Below are 21,248 nucleotides of genomic sequence, written 5' to 3'. Positions count from 1 at the left end.
TTAGTTAGGGAAAGAAAAATAATCGTGCTGCACGTGCAGCACGGATTTCAGTGCATTTTTTGCCGTAGTTCGCGAAACGAGAACGTTAAATTTCCAAATTTTAGGTTTTGACGATAGCGTAAGCATACAACAAGAAATCGTTCGTTTTTTATCTTTACTTTAGAACCGTTCCTATTAATCCAGTTATATGACAGGTTTGCCCCTATTTTTCAAGGTGAAAAAAATGGAATAATCGCAAAATACATACGGTAGTGCTAACTTGTATTTTGAAGTGACGTTGTAGTTGACGTTACTGTTGTCTTGCCAAAGTCTGGTTTCCATATACACGTAACATCGTTGCAAATATTCGCAAACAGTTTCCGATGGCTCCATCGCAAACATTGTCACTTTATGCGATTCTGTTTGCGATTACGTTTTCCATATGCGCAAAAGGACATTTTACAGTCGTTTGCTCAGTGACCTAGCCTATGAATGGCTGCGAGGCTGCCGGTGACCTTCAATTGATGCAGATCTCACTGCTTTTATCATCTAAATTGTGTTGTTGTGATTCAAATTAGTCTACATTAACATTAGAAAAGCACTAAGGTTTGTATCAAAACAGGGTCTTGCGATGAAGAAGGCAGAGAAGAATTGTCAAAAGACGCTGTGCCGCTAGTAAGTTTCGGATTTACTTTAACTCCGGCATTGGGGTTGAAATAACTCCTCAAGTTGGAGTTACATTATTCTGAGTTAATTTAACTCAAAAAATGCGTTATTTTTATCTCCAAAGAGTTGTTCTCCCCAGTAGGGGAGTTAAATTAAGGCTAAAATAGGAGTTACGTTTTAATAGGAGTTAAATTTAACACTTCTGGCCCGGTTGTTCGAAAGCTGATTAACTTGACCCAGGATTAGCGTAAACTATTGTTTCATGTTTTCAACTTTTTGGTGAAAGTTTCTTTCTCTTATTTTTGTTTTTCAAGATTGACTCCTTCTACTGTAAAGTTTTGCCGAATATCAGCGTTGAACAGCCTTTGGGAGTAGAGAAGTAAACTCCTTGGTCAATTTTTAATCTGGGATTAGCGTCGGCTTTTGAACAACCGGGCCCTGGGGTAACATTTAACTCTTCTGTAGAGTTAACATTCCAGCTAAACAGTGCGAGGGGAGTTAAATAAACTCCCATCTTGGGTTCAATTAAAGGAGTTACTATAACCTCCATTGGCGAGTAGTAATCTTGGAATGAATGTAACTCTCCAAGAAGAGTTAATTTTAAAATACCTCTATGTTGGGAATTGCTTTCGTGGAGTTAGTTTAACTCCGCAAAGGGGTTCGATGTACCCCCCTTGTTTTTGAGTCTTTTTGGGAGCCCAATAGTATCATAACTTTACAGAAAATTTAAACTGGGATGAATAAGGGGGATACGGGCACGATATAATGAAGTTTTCAGTCTCTGGATGTCCTTTATTGATCATGAATGAGTTTCGATAAAAAATTAAAGGGAAAATTCAGGGGAAGGGAGGGGAGTGGGTAAGATCGAAAGATTAAGAGGGGGCGGAGAGGGGGGTGGGTTTCCAACTTTCCTAAAAAGGAGTTTACACTTCAGTTATTTTCGCTATATATAAGTTTGCTTACGAGTCAATGGCCCAACACGCCGAAACCTAACTCCAGTTTCCGTAGCATGACGTGACTGGGAGTATTTCTACTCCCCCCTGGATGGGATGCTAGTACATCCCATGGTTACACCCAGCATAAAATTTGCCAGTACCCATTTATACACCTGGGTAAAGTGTCCTGCCCAAGCAGATAACACAATGTCCCCGGCCAGGACCCAAACCCGGACCATCCACTCTCTCCGGAGTCCAGCGCACTAACCATTAGGCCACCGCGCCTCCCACTATATAATATCCTGAGAAATTTTCTTAATGATTTTGATTTTTACAGCTGCGTCACACCCGCAGGCTTTTAGCACGATGACGTTTTCTGCTCTACAGTGAAGCAAGTACAACAGTATTTTAGGTGAGTAAAAGAAATTAATACAACATCACTATTTCCCCGAGACACAATGTACCATTCTGGATGAGCTACATTTATAGTCCTCTTTGATAACTCTGTCCCTACAAGACTGCAGATTTTAATTACACATAGGCATGTCCTAGGATTTCACAAATGCGCTTCAGTGTTTCAAACTCTTGACAAGTGTTGCAATTACCCATGAACACCTTCAGTTGCCAATGACGTCGCTGGGGTGTTGTGCTCCAGGATCAGACATGTACTCTATGCGTCTGCCAGAGACCCCTTATACGCTTTCGAGCTGATCTCGTAGATCAGTCCTGAAGACTGCTAGGAAGAGTTCTCTCGGCAGAGCCACTTTCGTCATCAGCATCATCATCGTCGTGTTCGTCATCATCACTATCAACATCGTCATCTTCTTTTCCTTCTTCTCCTCCATTTTTCGACAATCGTGATGTAAATATTTAATGGTCCATTGGCGATAAATTCTACTTCGCTTATCACCTCCAGTTACCCAATCCGAACTCGTGAAAAGACTTATTTAATTACTCACATGGAATATACATAATAACTAGTTGTGCCTTGCGGCAAGTGCCAACGAGGCAATTGTTTTATGTCTCTGGAATGTGTGAAAGTTTGACACAGAGGTAACAATATTTTACTATAAATGAAAGTAGGAAAGGAAGAGTGCGAAGTAACTCTGATAAGAGTCTTGGTCTTGATGGCATAATTTTTTCATCACGTTTTTGAAATGTGGAATGTCGAGGGAGTATTACTTAAGTTCGAAGCAATATCTTGTGATGTTGAAGTGTTACCTTAGGTTTACTGGTTGTTTGAGTATTGTTTGAATAAATGTGCACATGAATTTTCGTTTCATTTTTTGAGTCAATCAAAAAAAGATAAATACAACAAACGTATGAAGGTTTTTGACTGAACCCTTGGATATTACATCGATTACACTTTATTTACACACTTTGAGAGTGTTCTGTCTGAGTCCAAATTTTAACGTAAAAACATTATACTCTTTGTCCAGAGAACGGTGGATTGCTTTTGTAGTGGTATACACTGTCTCTGGTTGAGAATTTACTCTAAAACAAGAAAATGAAGGTTTGATTATCGAGCAACTCCTGCCATAAAGAATAAGTGACAGAAAAAGCACGCTGCAGTGAACATAAATCATGACGAAATGGTATGCTGAAAGTTAACTATCACTGCATAAACACAAGCTCAAGAACTCAAGAACTGAACTGGACTGAACTGAACTGAACTCTGATGGCGTAAGAACTTCCGGCAGCCCCGTGTAGGGAATGTGTTTCATCGGCGCAACTCGAACTTTCACGGACGTGGTGAAGAAGGTTATAATAACAATAATAACAATAACAGCACTGTATTTCACATTGAATGAACCCTGAAAAGCAATGTCTGCTAAGCTAAAGAACTCAACATTTAGTTGTCGGCTTGTAACGGCGATTAACCAGATAATAAATGTATTGAACGCACTAATCAAGCAATATTGTCTACCCCCGCTTTGTCCAAGTTGTGAGTGGTTTTAATTACGCAACGCTGGAGTTCAAGGACAATTCTTTGTGCTATAAGAAGACGTGTTATAGTAATTTGTTCAATTCTTTGATCTGAAGTCTTTAAAAACGTGTCAATCGACGAAAGAAAGCACTGGTTTAAAATTGACAAGCGAACACGTTGGTTCGAAATTGACAATTGAACACGTTGGTTCGCAAGCGAACACGCTGGTTTCGAAATCGACAAGCGAACACGCTCGTTCTGTCCAAAATTTGTAGGTATAACCCTATTCCTTGATCAGCCGCTGCTTACAATTCAATTTACAAACACGTAAAGCAACTACAAGCGCCTCCAATCTCACCAGCTGAATCGTCCGCTGAAACAACACACAAACCACACGGTGGAAGCGACACATGCAAAAACGTGACGTCACTACCCAAATATGGAGTAGTACTTACACCCAAATATAGTCAAAAAAGGGTCCCTTACGCTGAGATGAGATTTTTCTTCTGTACTCACTTACGGCTCTATGATCTGCCAACTCGACGGCCGACCCTCTGGGGTCGGCCGCCTCGTTGGCAATTACATATATACTTGGCTATACATGGTCACTACTTGATACACTTTGAATGTCATACTTGATAAACGTGTACATGTGTATGTACTCGACGGACAACTCTTGATTGCATTTATTTCTTGGTTAAGCAAGACCAAGGGAAAAATAGACAGCAGTGAATGTGATGTAAATCAGAGGAAACGTGAAACGTGCGCCTTGATCTATCACGGACCCCAAGTTCCTCGCAAATGGTGTGGCTACTTCCTCTTCAGGCAGGCAGTGGTTAGTGCATTCCACGTGAACATGCTGACTCACTGCAGCGTCTGCTTCCTCACCGTTTGAAACACCAGAGTTTGATGTTCCTTCAGCCAAGGGGAATAATTTACTGCCTGGTGTCTTGCCTCGCGACGAACTGGAATGTTGCTGAAAAAGGATTGCACAATCTTTTAAAAACGAGATCTTGAAATACTTGAATCTTGAAATTTTAATGTGGATATAGGGCTTAAAAGGATTAAAGGCAAGATCCGGAGGAGAAAATTCATCTCTAAAACATATTACATGCTTTAGATTATAACTTCGTACAGATGATGCGAATAAACCGTTGATGCCACCCACTGGGTAGGCCTGATCGTTAAAGTTTTTCTTGTAAAAAATCAGTAAAGTGCGTTTTTAATAGCAAAAAAGGTGCCTTCTTCTGTTCCTCTTTAATTAAAGCTAAATACAGAAAATTTGAAACCGAAAAAGCACCTTCTGTGCACAAATTGCGATTTGTTGTTCCTGTTTAATTTTTGAAATAACGAAGACCTAGAATGCCCTGGTACGATCTTCAAAGAATGGGTCATGCAGTTATATCCCTTTCTATAAAAACTCAGTCTTTGTCTAATTCAAGCATTTTCTCCTGATTGTTTCTTTTACATACCTTATGAGGTTTTTGCCTGTGGTCTGCCACATTGCGCTTTAAAGTAACAGAGCTGACCTTGTAGACAACCGCCGATTCGACGAGTGCCAAAGAGATAAAGGCGAATGATGCAACCATGAAGAGTTCAGCTGCTTTCAAATAGCTGACTTTTGGCATTCCTTGGTTGCTAAACTCGAGCAGAAAGATCTCTGCCAAAACTGTTGCTGTTCCCACGCCGGCACGGCCAGCTATATCCTTGCCGTCCATCCAGAACTGGATCCACGAAGCACAAGTGCAAGTTAAGCATGGTAAATAAAAGCCGAGGATGTAATGTTGAAGACGTCGCCTTATTCGGAATTCAGCAACAGCTGCTGTGTGAGTTCCTGTAGATACAAGTAGGAGTCTGAATTCGGGAACCCAATTTTAAAATTTGACGTCGGGGTTAAGTGGTGTTATTAAAGAAAGTTTCGAAGGCACAAAGTCATAGATAGGAATGATGGTAATCACGATGATGGTCGGATGAATGCCATGACAAAAACAATTACAGTGGAATGGGGATTTTAATGATGAGGATAATGTTTGTGATGATAACGTCACTAGTTTCCCATTATGATTGTGGTGATGATGTCGAAGACGACGACGACGATGATGATGACGACCAACCTCGTTCCTAGGATCTCTCTCTTCTGCCTCAATTGTCGTTCAGAGAAGAGGGACCTAGGGAACGAGGTTGGATGACAACGACGACGAAGATGAAGATGAGGATGATGATAAAAAGGATGATGACAGGAATTTTATTTATTAATTTCTTGTAGGTATGTTAGCCTTTCAAAAAAAAGTTTGTGTGTGAAAATGTGACCCACCTGGAAGATAACGAGCCATGTCCTATTTACTTCCCTAGCTGAGTAGAGCGTTGAACTTGTAATAAATCCACTATGACAGTAGAGCATAAGCAAAATACAAACGAAAAAAGGACTTCCAAGAGTTGGAATCCATAGCGAAATCTTTGCTCACATTTTTTGCCTCATTAGCACAAGGCTATCGTTTTCCAATCAGTCAGCCGAGAATAAATTGCTGAATATTTTAAGTGCATTGCATAACGAGCTATCTTTGGAAATTTGAACCCGATATACCACATAATCCATGAGGAATCATCGTTGAAGTTTCGAATTTTTGCAAAGAATGTATGGGTATGGAAAGCCACAACTTTCTTATGTAATCTTTATCCTTTCAGTCTTGACGTTTTAGAGTTTTGTCATAGTGTACTGTGGCAAATTAACAAAAATAAACTCACACGTAATGCATTGATCTATGCGTAAGCAGGGTCTAACGAGAACACCTCCGCTTTCAACACATTTTGAATTAATGCGCTTAGACATTCTACGTGAAACAACAAACAACAACAACAACAACAGCTCTGTAGATTACCTGCACCTGTTATGAATGACGTTGGCTTCAAAAAGATATTCTCTTTATCCACATAAAATTCCGTCATATCCTTTTCCTTTAGGGAGACGCTTGACCATTCATACTTCACTTGAGTGTCATCATAGCTGTCTGCAAGATGTAAGGGAAAAGTGATCCCCGCACTTACCTCAGTGGACAATTTAAGCAATTGTCTCTAATTATAGACACCTGAAAACTTCAGTGGCTCCAACGCACTTCAAAAACATACATTTATTTCATTCATCAAGTCCTTTCACGGGAACACAGGAGCCCAACAAATTGGCCTGTGTGGCTTCATGATCATAGCTTGGTTGGTAGAGCATTGCACCAGCATCACAGAGTTTATGGGTTTGAATCTCGTTAGAGCTACCTAAAGTTTTCAGGTGACTACAAAGTCACCCCTCCCTCACGATTACAACTCGCACTTCGAAAAAATACATTTTTTTATGTCTGCATGATGTAACGAAATTGTGGCAGTTTACATTAAAAGGAATTATTGGAGAGCATCACGGCTTCTATACTTGGAGAGTGGTTTGACATAAATGACACGCATTTCTGTACATACATCCAGCTATTTGAAGTATCAAGGTCTGAACATCCATAGGGTATCGGTGAAAATCCATGTGACTTGTCAAGGTGGCTTTGATCCTAAAGAAACGGAGAAAATAGCAGTGAACGTACCCTAAAATGACCAGGTTGGGTGTAAAAGAACTTTATCTAGTGTCTGGATTTCAAATAAAGAGCTCATACTGCAGACCAACAAATAGCAAACAGAAACAACGAGGGTTTATTTCATTTACTTATAGGCGTAAAGTAAACTTATGGATACAACGACTGGTCTCAAATAAAGTCATAGAATTTATTCGGGACCTTTAGATTCTAGTACGAGGACGAGAACGAGTACGAGATTTGACTGCTTTTTTGTAGCGAAAATACTTGCTGGTAACTGAGCCTTTTCCTGATCGAAAATGCCAAAACTGTTACCGTGATGGTGACTTGTTTTGACAGGACGACAAAATGACGCTTGTTTGTGCGCGTTCACTATTGCTGTTCTCGTCCTGGAATCCAAAGCTCTCTATTGTTTGAACTGAAGTGCAGCTAAAACACGGCTGCCATCTTGTTGGGACCGCCTTGACACAACACTGTAAGGGTTCAAAGAGAGAGAATGCAGCAATGTTGTGTTGTAAAGACCACTTTCAGTGTTTATTGTCATAATATCGAAGGAAGTTCCGTATTCATCCATATCTTTATATACGGAAAGTCTTAACGCGAAGGTGGTCTCAGTGATTATGATGGCCCCGCGTCTCAAGGTTCGCAGGGTTGAAACAACCTTGTTGGGCATGAGAGAGGAGGTCATTTTGATTTGAATCGAAATATCAAGTTGTTTTCCTAAGAGATAACACAATAGAATGCCATGCAATACTATAGGCCAATTCAAACATCAGTCTAATGTAGGAAGTTATCTTGAAGGTAAGTTCAATTTGAGATCAGGACAGAATGTGAAGGAATATAATGCAAGGAGACCTACCACTCAGAGAGAAAAATTGTTCCATCTCCAAAGAGGTAAGCCGTTCTTGTTTTGTCATCTACGTCATGTTTTCTTGCGTTTTCTATGAAGGTATCTGGATACCACATTTTGGCAAGTGTGTCACCCTTCAAACGAACAAACCATGATGCGTTGCCGTAAGCGAGTCTGGGATCGTCCCAGTTCTCCTTCAACATTATCTCAACTTGGTATTCCTGCAAAGGATACATTGGTATTGCAACAGAGAATAAAGTCAGAGCAAGAGACAAATGGCCCAAAGGACTAGTGATGAGTATGCGATTGTCACAACCCACTCAAAATCATTTTCTGTTGAAATCTTCCTTTGGTGGCGAACAGTTCAGAGGCGTTTTTTTTTTCAAGCGCACTCTCTTCTTTGATATTTAAAAATCGTCAAGCCTTCGTACTTCTGGTTTATGTCATTCTTCGGCTGTGTTAGAGGACACAAAGGTGTGGTGCCCACTATTCTTACTCTCAAAGCTCAGTCAGGGCATGTAGTTCCCGGTGTTGTGGTCTGTCTTCTGTGGTGTACCATGGTTGGGAGGGTAATTGCTCGGAGATATTAGCTACACCAAGCTACTCTAAAAATCCGAGGGTAAAAAAAGATATATGATGTGTGATGATATGATATGATATGTGAAAGAATTAGCACTGATATCATTGAAAAGGTATGGAACCTTCGATTACCATGTTTCGATTTTAACTAAACCATAATGAAAACCAGATAGCTATGAACTTTTCATGCCTAATTTACCTGAAACTGTTTGCTATCCATTTTAATAACGAAAAACTTTTTCGGCGAGCAAACTTAAGATGCACTTTTGTTTGTTTGTTTGAGTAGATTGAAGTTTTGGCAGCTATTCAGCTAATGTGGACCTGCTATACGTACCCACCCATATACACACAGTGGACAGCCACAACACCGGGAACTTCATCCCCTAATCTTCTCGAATAGTGTGTGGGTTCTTTAACGTCCCACAGGGAACTAATGAACATGGACGTTATTTGTGAGACGGGACCTGCGGCTTATTGTCCTTATCCGAGAAGACTTAAAAGTCTAATCATTTGCGAATGTAATTACAAAGGAAGCACTTTCTCCTCATGCAGTTATTTAAAGACCCTGAGGGTTGGTCCGGCCCGCAGAGTCGAACTCACGACCTCCCGCATGACAGCCCGATGCTCAACCAACTGAGCACCAGCCTTGTTTAATAAGTGGATCTATGTTTATCAAAACGTTTTTGAAGTTTTGCGAATCGAGAACTAGGTCTAAAAGCCAAGGACATTTCCACATTCTAGTCACAAAAAGAAATCATAGAGGATCCATGATCATGATTGAGTAGAAAGGACATATAACAATTAATTAAAAGAATTTTCACTTACACATGTCCAATATGCACCAACAAAAACATCGATCAGTTTATGTGCATTGGACAACACTCAGAATTTGGATCGTGTAAATGTTTTCTTTACAGAAAAGAAGATATTGAGTCTTACCATTTGCTCCTCTTTGATGTCATGAAAAGAGTCAATCACAGCATACAATGAAACCAACACTGGTTTTTCTAAAGAAAAGCATAAACTGATAAATCGATATTAAATTGAATTCCTCGCAGCATTCATTTTCTTTACTATAAAACGAAACTTTATAGGTACCTAGCAAAAATGACTGGTTTACACCGTTACTTAACAATTATTCGCCGAAGGCGAAGTGATTATCGTTGAATATTCACCGAGACGAAGTCGAGGTGAATATTCACCGATAATTAGTATAAATACACAAAGGTGAACTATAAATACACAGGTGATTATTTCAAAAAAGAGAAAAAAAACATTTCAACGCGAATTCATCTTCACTTACAGTGGTAAAACAACTACTGGCGGCCATTTTGTCCGTCGAGGTGATTATCGGCTGATAATCCGAGATAGCGAGCTAATGAGAGCGCACGACTTTGTATAATCACCTGTGTATTTATACTAAAGTGAGATATGGAGTCGCTTTTAGCCTCACCCAAACCATGACATCTTTAATAGGTTTGAAGCTTTAATGTTTGACGCTTTATATAAATTTAGTATAAATACACAGGTGATTATACAAAATCGCGCATTCTCATTGGCTCGCTATCTCGGACTATCAGCCGATAATCACCTCGACGGACATAATGGCTGCCAGTGGTCGTTTTGCTACTGTAAGTGAAGATGATTTCGCGTTGAAATTTTTTCTTTTCTCTTTTTTGAAATAATCACCTGTGTATTTATACTAAAACAATTATTCGCCTCAGGCTCAGTGATTATCGGTGAATATTCACCTCGACTTCGTCTCGGTGAATATTCAACGATAAGCACTGAGCCTGAGGCAAATAATTGTTAAGTAGTAACCATCGAAGAATGTAAGACACACGTCAAGTTTCACACGACTTACAAAAAAAAAATCACTCACGATATTGTTATGAACTCTATTTCTTGTGAATAATCACCCAGGAAAATTTTCTTCACAAAGAACTTTAAAAAAATTAAGGATCTTAAAGGACTCAGTGATTATCGGTGAATATTCACCTCGACTTCGTCTCGGTGAATATTCAACGATAATCACTGAGCCTGAGGCAAATAATTGTTAAGTAGTAACCATCGAAGAATGTAAGACACACGTCAAGTTTCACACGACTTACAAAAAAAAAATCACTCACGATATTGTTATGAACTCTATTTCTTGTGAATAATCACCCAGGAAAATTTTCTTCACGAAGCACTTTAAAAAAATTAAGGATCTTAAAGGACTCTTTGTGGATCATTCTAATATCTTTATACATATCTCCAACCGGAGTTTTGAAGATCCACGCTCCAAGATCTGGCTTTCTAGCTATTCGCTGTCTTTCATAGTTGATGTATTACTTAATAACATTTTGACGTCATAAGTGAGATTAAGTTTGATGCCTGACTTCCCTCTTCAAATAAAGTAAAAGAAATCCTACCATTCGTCATATCAATCAATGCCGAGTTATAACCTTAGACGACTACATAAACATTGGTAAAAAGGCCTCAACAGCTCCTAAACTCCCCCCTTTTAAAATATTTTAGTCTCAACTCTTAAATGATACAAAGGTCAACCGTTCGAGAATAAAAACATTAAAAAAAGAAATTAAAAAAATTGTTTCGCGATCTGGCTCCTCATTTGCTGGACCATCTTGCCAAAGTAGAAAAATGGAAAATACAAAAACTGACTACGAACGTCGTTTCTAAACGGTTTTAGAATTAGTAAATCGAAGATACTGGTGTACCTCAGTGGAGCATGCCCAAAACTAAACTTTATGCTTGAAATTCAAAATGAAAATTTAATCTGAAGCGACATATTCATCTATTATTTTACATCCACTCTACTGTCATCTCTTTTTTCCCACATTAGCTTGCCACCATCATTTGAATGCTAGAGTTTTCTCTACCGAAGGGCCGCGGATAAGTTCCCTGGCAAGGAATTCGCATATCGATCAGGCTAGCCACGCCGAAAATATGTATTATGAATTAACGTCAACTTCATTACTTGCTATTAAGTAAACCTTTGAATACATTTATTTTAATAGCCCCCCCCCCCTCGATTAGCTCTGCATTTTGTAAGATGACTGATAAAAATGTGCACAGCTTGCTATACGGTACATTAATTATTGTTATTGTTGTTTAAGAAGATAAAACAATGTCTTCTTACCCCTATAGTGAGGTCTCACACGCTTGTCGTATCCCTTGAATATTGTGTCAAGTATGTGTGTTTTGTTAGGTGCCTCAATTCTACCACGAAAGTGACGTTCCAAATGTGCATGGTTTGAACTGGAAGAGTTACATCCAAAGTTAGTTCCAAAATTTCGTTTCAATGGATATTTTTACTTAAATGGTCGACCTTCAGAAGAAGGCTGCTTTCTTGTTAAGGGGGGTGGCTCTTAACTACCAAACCGAGTCCCGTCAACTCCATTGACAGTTGTCCTTTTTGCCAAATACGTTCTATTTAATTAACATTTCTTTGTCTGGTTCGCTTACAACCTTATTTTGGTAAATCACGTGACCAAAACAGGAAATGCCTAAGAACTCAGCGCGTAAACTTTTTTAAAACAATTTTTTAACGCAACCGTATGAGAACATTTTAACACAAAATTTGCAGCATGGATTTTTAAAAAAAATTACCTCTCACAGGAGCCCATCACTCCTACCTCTCAAAAAAACTATGATGTCATAAGGCCTGCCATTGAGACACTCTTTAAAATAAAAGTTCCAAATAGAAATTCCATGCTACAGTTTGCAAAAAAATGATGGGGCGGTTCCCATCCGGTGAAAAATCTGCCTCTTGCTTTCTTTTCCTGAGAGTTTTTACATGTTTTTCTTACTGAAACGCACGGAAGAGGACTGGTACTAGTTGCACATGCGCCTTACGATTAAAATGATTTCAGATAGCCATTGAAAAAAGTTACTTCATAGAACCACCTACTTCATTAAAACCCTCCTCAGCAACCATTGTCTTTCTGTAGTTAAGAGCCACCCCCCTTATGACGCTCAAAGTGCCATTGGTACGCACGAAAAGTCAAGGATAAAAATGAATTGCATTTTGAAAAATACAAAGTCGTTTTCCACGTTATTGTTTCACGTCTATGCAAATTTTTCTGTGTAAGAAGGACATGAAGGTAAATATGCTAAGATTTTTGCATAAAAAGGCAACATTGAATACACGCCCATTGCGGAAGACAGTAAGTTAATTAAAGACTAAAGTAGAAGCGAAGAGACTGAGAGGCAAAGAGTTGCACTAAAACAAACATCTTTGAATTGATGGAGTCGTTTTTGTTAGTTCAGTTTTGATTTAAAGTAAACAGACACATCTCCGTAAAAGCTGTCAGTTTATTTAGCCGCTCATTATGTCTTTCATTCCCTCGCAATTTCCCCGTATTTCACTGTTTTAGAAATTGTGGGTACGTGGTACGTTTGTCCACGAACTTGAAAATGACCGTGAAATGACTGAAGCGTTGTTAACAAATATTTTACTCCACATCCTATACACATTTTACAACTCTCTTCTTTTTTGCAACCGTTTGATGAACGGTTTATAGAAAAAACGCATTTAAACTTGAAAACGAACGTTAACCTTTTACCATTCTCGTCATTCGGACAACTGTCACTAAGAAAAAAAACCAAACTGTGTTTCATTGCTTGGTCATACTTATGCAAAATGGGTCGAAAGTTTTCGAAAAGACACCTGCCTGTCTTGCCGTATTGGGCTTCATTATTTTGTCGTAATCCTATGCGGCCCAAGCCCGAAGAAACTTGTATCTCGATAAAAAGACACTACATATGTTTACCCAAGAGACGTTTAAAGAAGAGACAAGGAAAACTCCAATCGAAAAAGTCGACCCATTTTGGTTTGGGAAGCAATAATAAGAGGTCTTTGAAGCGGCAGGTGTAGAATTATTTTACCTAAAGTAATTCTCATTTTGCAGAAAACACAATGCCGCCCTCTATCAGATTCGAAAATGGATCTTCCTGAATTTTTTCCTGAACCGTTGGACAATTTCATTTTTTGTACTGACATTCAAGTCTTTTTTTAAATTGTTGACATTAAAGTGATCGACAATGGAATTGTTTATCACGCATTAAACATGACAAAAACTCGTTGAAATAACGTTCTACTCTTAAATAATCGGTATCTTTTAGATGTTTTGGCGTTTTTTTTTTCTGTTATTCGAGCGGATCCAAATTGTCGTTTTGGCTTTTAATAAATTGCTACTTTCAACGGTGAAGTTGTTACAGCGGGCATGAAATAACCGTCCAATTTTAGAGGTAATAAAAATGCTTTTAGAGTAATTTATAGCTTGTTGTGGGTCGAAATGTCCGCTATTAATTCAAGTCAAGCACTAAATTCAATTTTCCCTCAAAAAGGCGTATGGCACGGCGATCAAGTGAAAAATTGCATTTTTCACGGATTGTTTCATGGCTTTGTAACTCGCAAATATTTAATAGTTAACAAAATTGGAGTCTGTGGAAAGAAAAGCCTTGACGATGCTGGTACTGAAACTAATATTGACTATAGTCGACAATTCCAGTCTAAGAATTTCGTCAAACCGCCTTTTGCTCTGCTTAAGTAGCTTTTCTTGGTGAGAAAGGACCCCACAAGCTTCATTGAGCTAATACTTATCGTTTACAAATTAAGGCTATCTATATGTATCTAAAAGTACAAACGTACCTTTCGTTATCTAATTCTTCAGAAGTCGCAACAAAAGTCGATTTCTGCAACAAAGAAAACAACAGAACAGCCATGAACATTCCGGTACACAATCTTTGGCGATACCCCTCAAGCGAAAAGTGTTTCATCTGAAAGTTTATTTAGGAGATGGTGATTTAATACTGCAAGGTGACGCCAGCGAAGGTTAGACTGACTCTCCTGTCTGTCTTTGCGTGTAGCATAATAAATTATGTAGGAAGTTGTTATGGATGTTACAATTATTGAGGCGCATTCCTTTTTATCTAGTTTTGCTTGCGGTTGAGTGAATTGATGTGGTCGAATTCTCCTCAAGCAAAGCCAAAACAAGAAAATAATTCCCCATAAATTACGGAAGCTCATTTGACTTTGTTAATTTGTAAAAAGCCGTGTCATCAAAGCGAAAAAAAAAAAAAAAAAGAAATATATTGTGATTGATTGTTTCAGGAAATGTCAGACATTCAAACACAAATTCTTGTCAGGATTTTCTTGTTTCGCCGTTCGCGCGGGAATCCCTTTTGTCCCGAAACAAAGGCAGGTTCGTTGAGTTATTAGGGTCAGCCGATGCAAGAGCTGCAAAATGGCCTTCGCGGTCTCATTTTATATACTGCAATCTGATGACTACGATTATGCTGTTCCAGGAGCAGCGATAATTCAGTTGGCACGAGAAATAACGTACCTTTCGGCCAATCCAATTAAAACGGGGTCGCCTTTTATTGACTGTGACTAAAAAGGTTACATATAAATTAGTAACAGCGAGACAGAAATGATGAGCGACTTACCACTGTTTGAACAGATGCCTTTTCATGTGAGGTCAAGCAATAGCTTCGTGAATGGCAAGGATGCACGTGCAGTGCATTCTCAAGTTCAAGAATATCATTGCCAAAAGTTATTAAAGGAAGGAAAAATAATCGTGCTGCACATGCAGCACGCGTTCCAGTGAATTTTACTGCCGTGGTCCACAAAACATCAACGCGAAATCACCTAATTTCAGGTGTTGACCATAACGTGAACATACAACAGGAAATCGTTCGCTTTTTATCTTCACTTGAGAACTTTTCCTATAAATCCAGTTATATGATAGTTCACCCCTTTGTTCAAGGTTAACAAGATGGAATAATCGCGAAATACGTACGCTAGTGCTAAGTTTGAAGTGACGTTATAGATCGATAGATACATACATAGATAGATGCATAGATACATAGATACATAGATAGCTAGGATAGATAGGATAGATAGATAGATAGATAGATAGATAGATAGATAGTTTATTGATTGAAAACAAGGCAGCCATAGGCTGAATACGTATGATTTGAATACGTATGATTTACAATAATTAGTGCTAAGTTTGAAGTGACGTTATAGATAAATAGATACATAGATAGATAGATAGATAGATAGATAGATAGATAGATAGATAGATACATAGATAGGTAGGATAGATAGATAGATAGATAGATAGATAGATAGATAGATAGATAGATAGATAGATAGATAGTTTATTGATTGAAAACAAGGCAGCCATAGGCTGAATACGTATGATTTACAATAAAATGAAAGCTTAAAATCTAAAAATCATGAGTTTAAAATAAGGTGAAAAAGGAATATTAACATAATTGCCTTATTGACATAGCGATGGATAAACTATTGCGAGTGCGGATGGTATGAGTGCGCTGCGTGGTAAAAGCACTCTTATTTCTTAAACTGACCTCTCACTCGTTGTTAGAATACAGCTTGGACGAAGGATTTCACAAGATGGAATTAAAAAGAGTATCACGTAAGACCTCTCGGCGCTCGTGTAAGGGAATTAACCCAGTCATGGAAAGCGCCTCATCATGCAAACAATCTGAATAAATAATGCGCAATGTTCGTCTTTGGTATCCCTCAAGATCAAATGAAAGGTATTGCGGATGGCTATGATGATAAACAGGGCATGCGCATTCTGTAACAAGCCTTATACAAATTTAAGCGGAAGAGCAAAAGTTTTTCCGATTTGAAATGTGATCGCTTTAGCTGGCGCAGAAAATTCAGGCGCTTGCTTACTTTCTTCTGTTACTATCTTGTAGTTGCCATTGTTCTTGCTAAAGCCTGCTTTCCATATAAACGTAACAACGTCGCAAACATTCACAAACAATTTGCGATTATTCGATCGCTAACACTGTCAATTTTTGCGATTGTGTTGCTTTTCGTTGATTGCCGCCCTGGATAATAAGACGTGCTTGAATGAAATCGAACTGAAATGGAACGTGGCGACCTGTTTACAGCCATGTCATCAAAGCAAAAAAAAATTCCCTTTTCTCCCGAAACAAGGTGGGTTCGCCAAGTCACTGGGGTCAGCCGAATAAAGAACTGGGAAATGGCCTTCGTATTTTGGAAAGTGCAGCACAGAACCACGGCTCCAAATGGCAAACGATCGACCACTTACGACATTAAACTTTAATCCACACAATATCTTGCTTAGAATCCCGTTATGCGAATCCTTTCACCGTTTGAATCGATCCAGTATCCCGTATCCCGTATCCCGATTGAAGAAAAGTAGCCCTTTCGTTTGTCCTCTTTACGTGGTAAATAATCCAACGGTGTTAACTTTGCAACAGCACCATATATTTTTTTCTATTTTGCAGTCTCATTTTACCACAATCTGGCGATTACGATTATGCTATTCCCAGAGGCTTCGATAATTCAGTTGGCACGAGAAATTATGTACTTCTCGGCTCACCCAATAGCAACGGGGTCGCCTTTTATGGACTGATTAAAAAGGTAAAGAAATCCGATAAAAACGAGATATGAACTCGACGAAAAGACAAAACTTAAAGGAGGAGACATTAGGGCCGTTTATACGAGAGAAAATAAGCCGCGGCTAACTCTGGCCGCGGCTTACGTAAGCCGCGAACCCCCCGTATAAATGGTACAAAATCCACGTTCACGGCTTTCTCAAGCCGCGGCTTATCCTGGCCAGGGAGTTTATACTCGTGTAAATAGTTCCTTTCGCGGCTTACGTAAGCCGCGGCCAGAGTTAGCCGCGGCTTATTTTCTCTCGTATAAACGGCCCTATTGTGCTGCACACGCAGTGCATTTTACGTACATTTCGGAACATTTCTCAAGTTTCCCTCATTCTGGCTAGCTACGGCAACAACAACACCACAAACCAAGGATATCATTAGTTAATTAAGGAAAGAAAAAAAATCGTGCTGCACTTGCAGCACGCATTCAGTGCATTTTTTGCCGTAGTTCGCGAAACGACAACGTTAAATCTCAAAATTTTAGGTTTTGACGATAGCGTAAGCATACAACAAGAAATCGTTCGATTTTTATCTTTACTTTAGAACCGTTCCTATTGATCCAGTTATAAGATAGTTTGCCCCTATTTTTCAAGATGAAGAAAAAATCGCAAAATACATAGGCTATAGTGCTAAGTTGTATTTTGAAGTGACGTTGTAGTTTGCGTTACTGTTGTCTTGCCAAAGTCTGGTTTCCATATACACGTAACATCGTCGCAAACATTCGCAAACAGTTTCCGATGGCTCCATCGCAAACACTGTCATTTTTTGCGATTGTGTTTGCGATTACGTTTTCCATATGCGCAATAGACCATTTTACAGTTGTTTGCTCAGTGACCTAGCCTATGAATGGCTGCGAGGCTGTCGGTGACCTTGAATTGATACAGATCTCACTGCTTTATCATCTAAATTGTGCTGTTGTGATTCAAATTATTCTAAATTAACATTAGAAAAGCACAAAGGTTTGTATCAAAACGGGGTCACCGGCAGCCTCGCTTCCATTCTTAGGCCAGGTAGCTTAGCTACAACTGTAAAATGGTCTATTCCTTGACGCAACTCTTGAAAAAGGGTGCGAAAATAGAAGATGACGCCGGTAAACAGAAGGTTCTTGCATCGAGCTCAACTTCTTATTCTCTTAGAGTTGTTGCGACGAAGAAGGCAGAGAAGAATTGTCAAGAGACGCTGTGCCGCTAGTAATTTCAGACTTACTTTAATTCCGGCATTTGGGTTGAAATAACTTCTCAAGGTGGAGTTGCATTATTCGGAGTTAATTTAACTCAAAAAAGGAGTTTTTTTAATCCCCCAAAAAGTTTTTCTATCCAGTAGGGGAATTAAATTAAGGCTAAAATAGGAATTTAGTTTTAGGGGTTATTTTAACTCTACACAATTAACTCCTCTGGGCCCGGTTGTTCGAAAGCTGATTAACTTAACCCAGTATTAGCGTAAACTATTGTATTATGTTTTCAACTTTTTGGTGAAAGTTTCTTTCGCTTATTTTGTTTTTCAAGATTGACTTCTTCTAGTGTAAATTTTTCCCGAATATCAGCGTTGAACACCCTTTGGGAGTAGAGAACTGAATAAACTGCTCGGTTAATTTTTAATCTGGGATTAGCGTTAATCGGCTTTTGAGCAACCGGGCCCTGGGGTAAAGTTGAATTCTTCTGTGGAGTTAACATTCCAGTTAAACACTGCGAGGGGAGTTAAATAAACTCCCGTTTTGGGGTCATTTAAAGGAGTTAGTATAACTCCCATTGGCGAGTAATCTTGGAATGAATGTAACTCTCCAAGAAGAGTTAAGCACCTCTATGTTGGGAATTACTTTCGTGGAGTTAGTTTAACTCCGCAAGGACTGAACGGATGAACAATTTTTGTACTTATAAATATCAATAGTAATATAGTTGCTGGTGCCCTTGTAATTCAGCCCGTAGCCGCAAGAGGGGTAAATAAACTGAACAATCAATCAATCAAAGGGGGTCGATGTATACCTTTTTGAGTCTTTTTGGGACCCTAATAGTAACATAACTTTACAAAAAAATTAAAATGGAATGAACAAGGGGGATAGGGGCACGATATAATGACGTTTTCAGTCTCTGGAGATCTTTGAGTGATCACGCGTTTCGAATTCGAATGGTAATATGAATTCTTTTCACTATAAAATTGTCGTTGCAACGCAAGCAAGACTATTCTCAAAACGTGGGCGAACGTTTTCCAATATTACCCGGATGCAATCCGTTTAAATCTTTCTCATTTTTGTCCATCCATGCAGTTCTTTGGCTTTGGTGTATTTCTTCTATGTTGTTCTGCAGTTTTAGCCTTTTATTGCAGCATTCTCTTCTACTTTTTGGGTGTCATGAAATTACATCATTATGTCGATAGTCACATTCACTTCCAAATAGTCTAAAATTAGACTCAGCTCGCGGGTAGAGGTTCATATACAGGACTAAAATGGCATGAGGAAGTTCTAAAACCTTCGTTATGCAGACAGCTTTAATTTATATAAGAGTTTTTGAACTCTTTCTTGGCCAGTATGAGGCTGTGCCTCGTTTATGTGCTAAGCTTGTTTTCATCCTATAATGTCATAAAATGACTACTTTCATTTCTCATTCTTGGAGACCTTTAAGATCCGTGGATTTCATGAGGTCTATTAGCTTGATGAATGAATGAATGAAGCTTTATTTAATCTCGAGATTGATGAGGTTGATTAGACCTCTAGCAAAGAAAAATATGCTAATAAGCCGAAATCGATCGGTTGATGTCGGTTACCGATCGATCGATTGATGTCGGATGTCGGTTGATGTCGGTTACCTCTCGGATTTCTTGGAAAAGTTCGTTTTAAGTCGAGGGTAAACCTGAAAGTCGTTTTCACGCCGCTTAAAATCGGTTAATTCAAATATCTCGTTCGCGTTTCAAGCAATACAAAAACCATACGCTCGGAACACAAATCAATGTTTTGGGGTGTTTTGTAAATTTTTTAGTGATTTTTAGGTATATTTGGGAGGAGATAGTTTTTCTCAAAAGAGTAGTAAAATTTGAATGTAGAAATAAGAAATAGTTCAGATTTGATGTAGTTTAAAAATTAGAATTTGAAGTTAAAAATTCATATATGGACACCCAAACAGTCCCCTACCAACCGGCTGTACTCTTGGGTTGGGCGCCGAACTGACTGTTGGTGTTCCAAAGATAATTTTCTTTCTTTTATATTTTCTCTAAAGCTCCTAAAATGCCATTCAAATTCACGTGTGTCCCCACCTTGAGGGCACTGATGTTATATATTTGAGGTAAGATCGGCCGTCGTCACGATTTAAAGGAGAGTGGGCACAATTTCGTTTGGTGATGATAATTCTTTGAAGTTTTCACGCAATTCTTTACGTGGTTGGTTTTACAAGCATGCACGTCCCAACAAAGCGGAGTTTTCCTTTTTGCAAAAAAGTTCTGGTGTCTTTTGTAAACATGTAATGAACTGGAGTTTAGTTTGACGATGTATACGTTTTCACAATCTTTGCACAGTAGGGATAAACAGCTTGAGTTGGTTTATTGCTCCCTCTGCACTGGAACGTTTGGTTGGGCTGAAAGTATCGGTTACAAGTACTTGATTTCCCTCTTGCTGGAGACGGTATTCATTATAAAAAGGAACGCAAAGCTGAGCTGCAGGGCTTTCAGGAAAGTATGATTATTAGTTCTCATGGCTACCACAAGCAAAAGAAGAAGTAGACATAATTATTGGAAAGGAAAGACTACAATTAATATAGGAAATCGTACGAGCGCGCGTGCATTGCGTGAAAAACACCACGAGTGACCAAAAATCACGAAATGCACGAGGAAGTTCATAAGATTTTCTATTTATAATATACTCCATACGATATACTATAGAGTGTTTTCACGTGACGTCACGGAGGGCTTGTTTAGAAACGGCGGCCATGTTGGTGACCCTAACTAATCCTCTGGGAATTGAGCTCTATTGTCATGGAAACGTTTTCTTTTGTTTCGGTGGGAAAACAAGGTTACTTATCACCTGAGTGAAAACACTCAATATACTCAACTTCCGTATTGCACTGAATAATATATTTATGCATTCGTCATTGACCAATCAAAACCCGATATTCTGTTGAGTATATAATGAGGAAAAATTATCTTTACGCCACAATTTTTCATTGCAATACTCTCCCCTCCCTCATTCTGTGTTGTTAACTGAAAAACTAATTCTTGGCGAAAAAAAAATAAAGGGAAATTTCAGGGGAGGGGAGGGGAGTGGGTAAGATCGAAAGATTAAGAGAGGGAGGGGTCGGGGGTGGGTT

At 38.9% G+C, this 21,248-nt stretch overlaps 1 protein-coding gene and 1 long non-coding RNA gene across 2 annotated transcripts; one reads left to right on the top strand and one right to left on the bottom strand.

Annotated features, from left to right (window-relative positions):
- The first annotated feature begins 494 nt into the window (after positions 1 to 494).
- LOC137974035 (uncharacterized) lies at positions 495 to 6,879 on the top strand. Its single transcript, XR_011117377.1, has 3 exons — positions 495 to 654; positions 1,918 to 1,992; positions 6,469 to 6,879. It is a non-coding gene; the product is annotated as an uncharacterized lncRNA (long non-coding RNA).
- LOC137974033 (gamma-aminobutyric acid receptor subunit gamma-1-like) lies at positions 2,040 to 14,471 on the bottom strand. The gene is made up of 8 exons (XM_068820955.1): positions 14,159 to 14,471; positions 11,645 to 11,763; positions 9,442 to 9,509; positions 7,933 to 8,144; positions 6,970 to 7,052; positions 6,387 to 6,515; positions 4,980 to 5,341; positions 2,040 to 4,483 (listed from the first exon to the last, which is right to left on the bottom strand). Exons 1-8 carry the CDS (start codon positions 14,284 to 14,286, stop codon positions 4,205 to 4,207), a joined length of 1,380 nt encoding a protein of 459 aa, XP_068677056.1. The 5' UTR covers positions 14,287 to 14,471; the 3' UTR covers positions 2,040 to 4,204.
- Between the last annotated feature and the right edge of the window lie 6,777 nt (positions 14,472 to 21,248).

This window comes from Montipora foliosa, chromosome 10 (genome assembly GCF_036669935.1).
Source record: "Montipora foliosa isolate CH-2021 chromosome 10, ASM3666993v2, whole genome shotgun sequence".
NCBI lineage: Eukaryota > Metazoa > Cnidaria > Anthozoa > Scleractinia > Acroporidae > Montipora > Montipora foliosa.
This window is presented reverse-complemented; position numbering and strand designations above follow the sequence as displayed.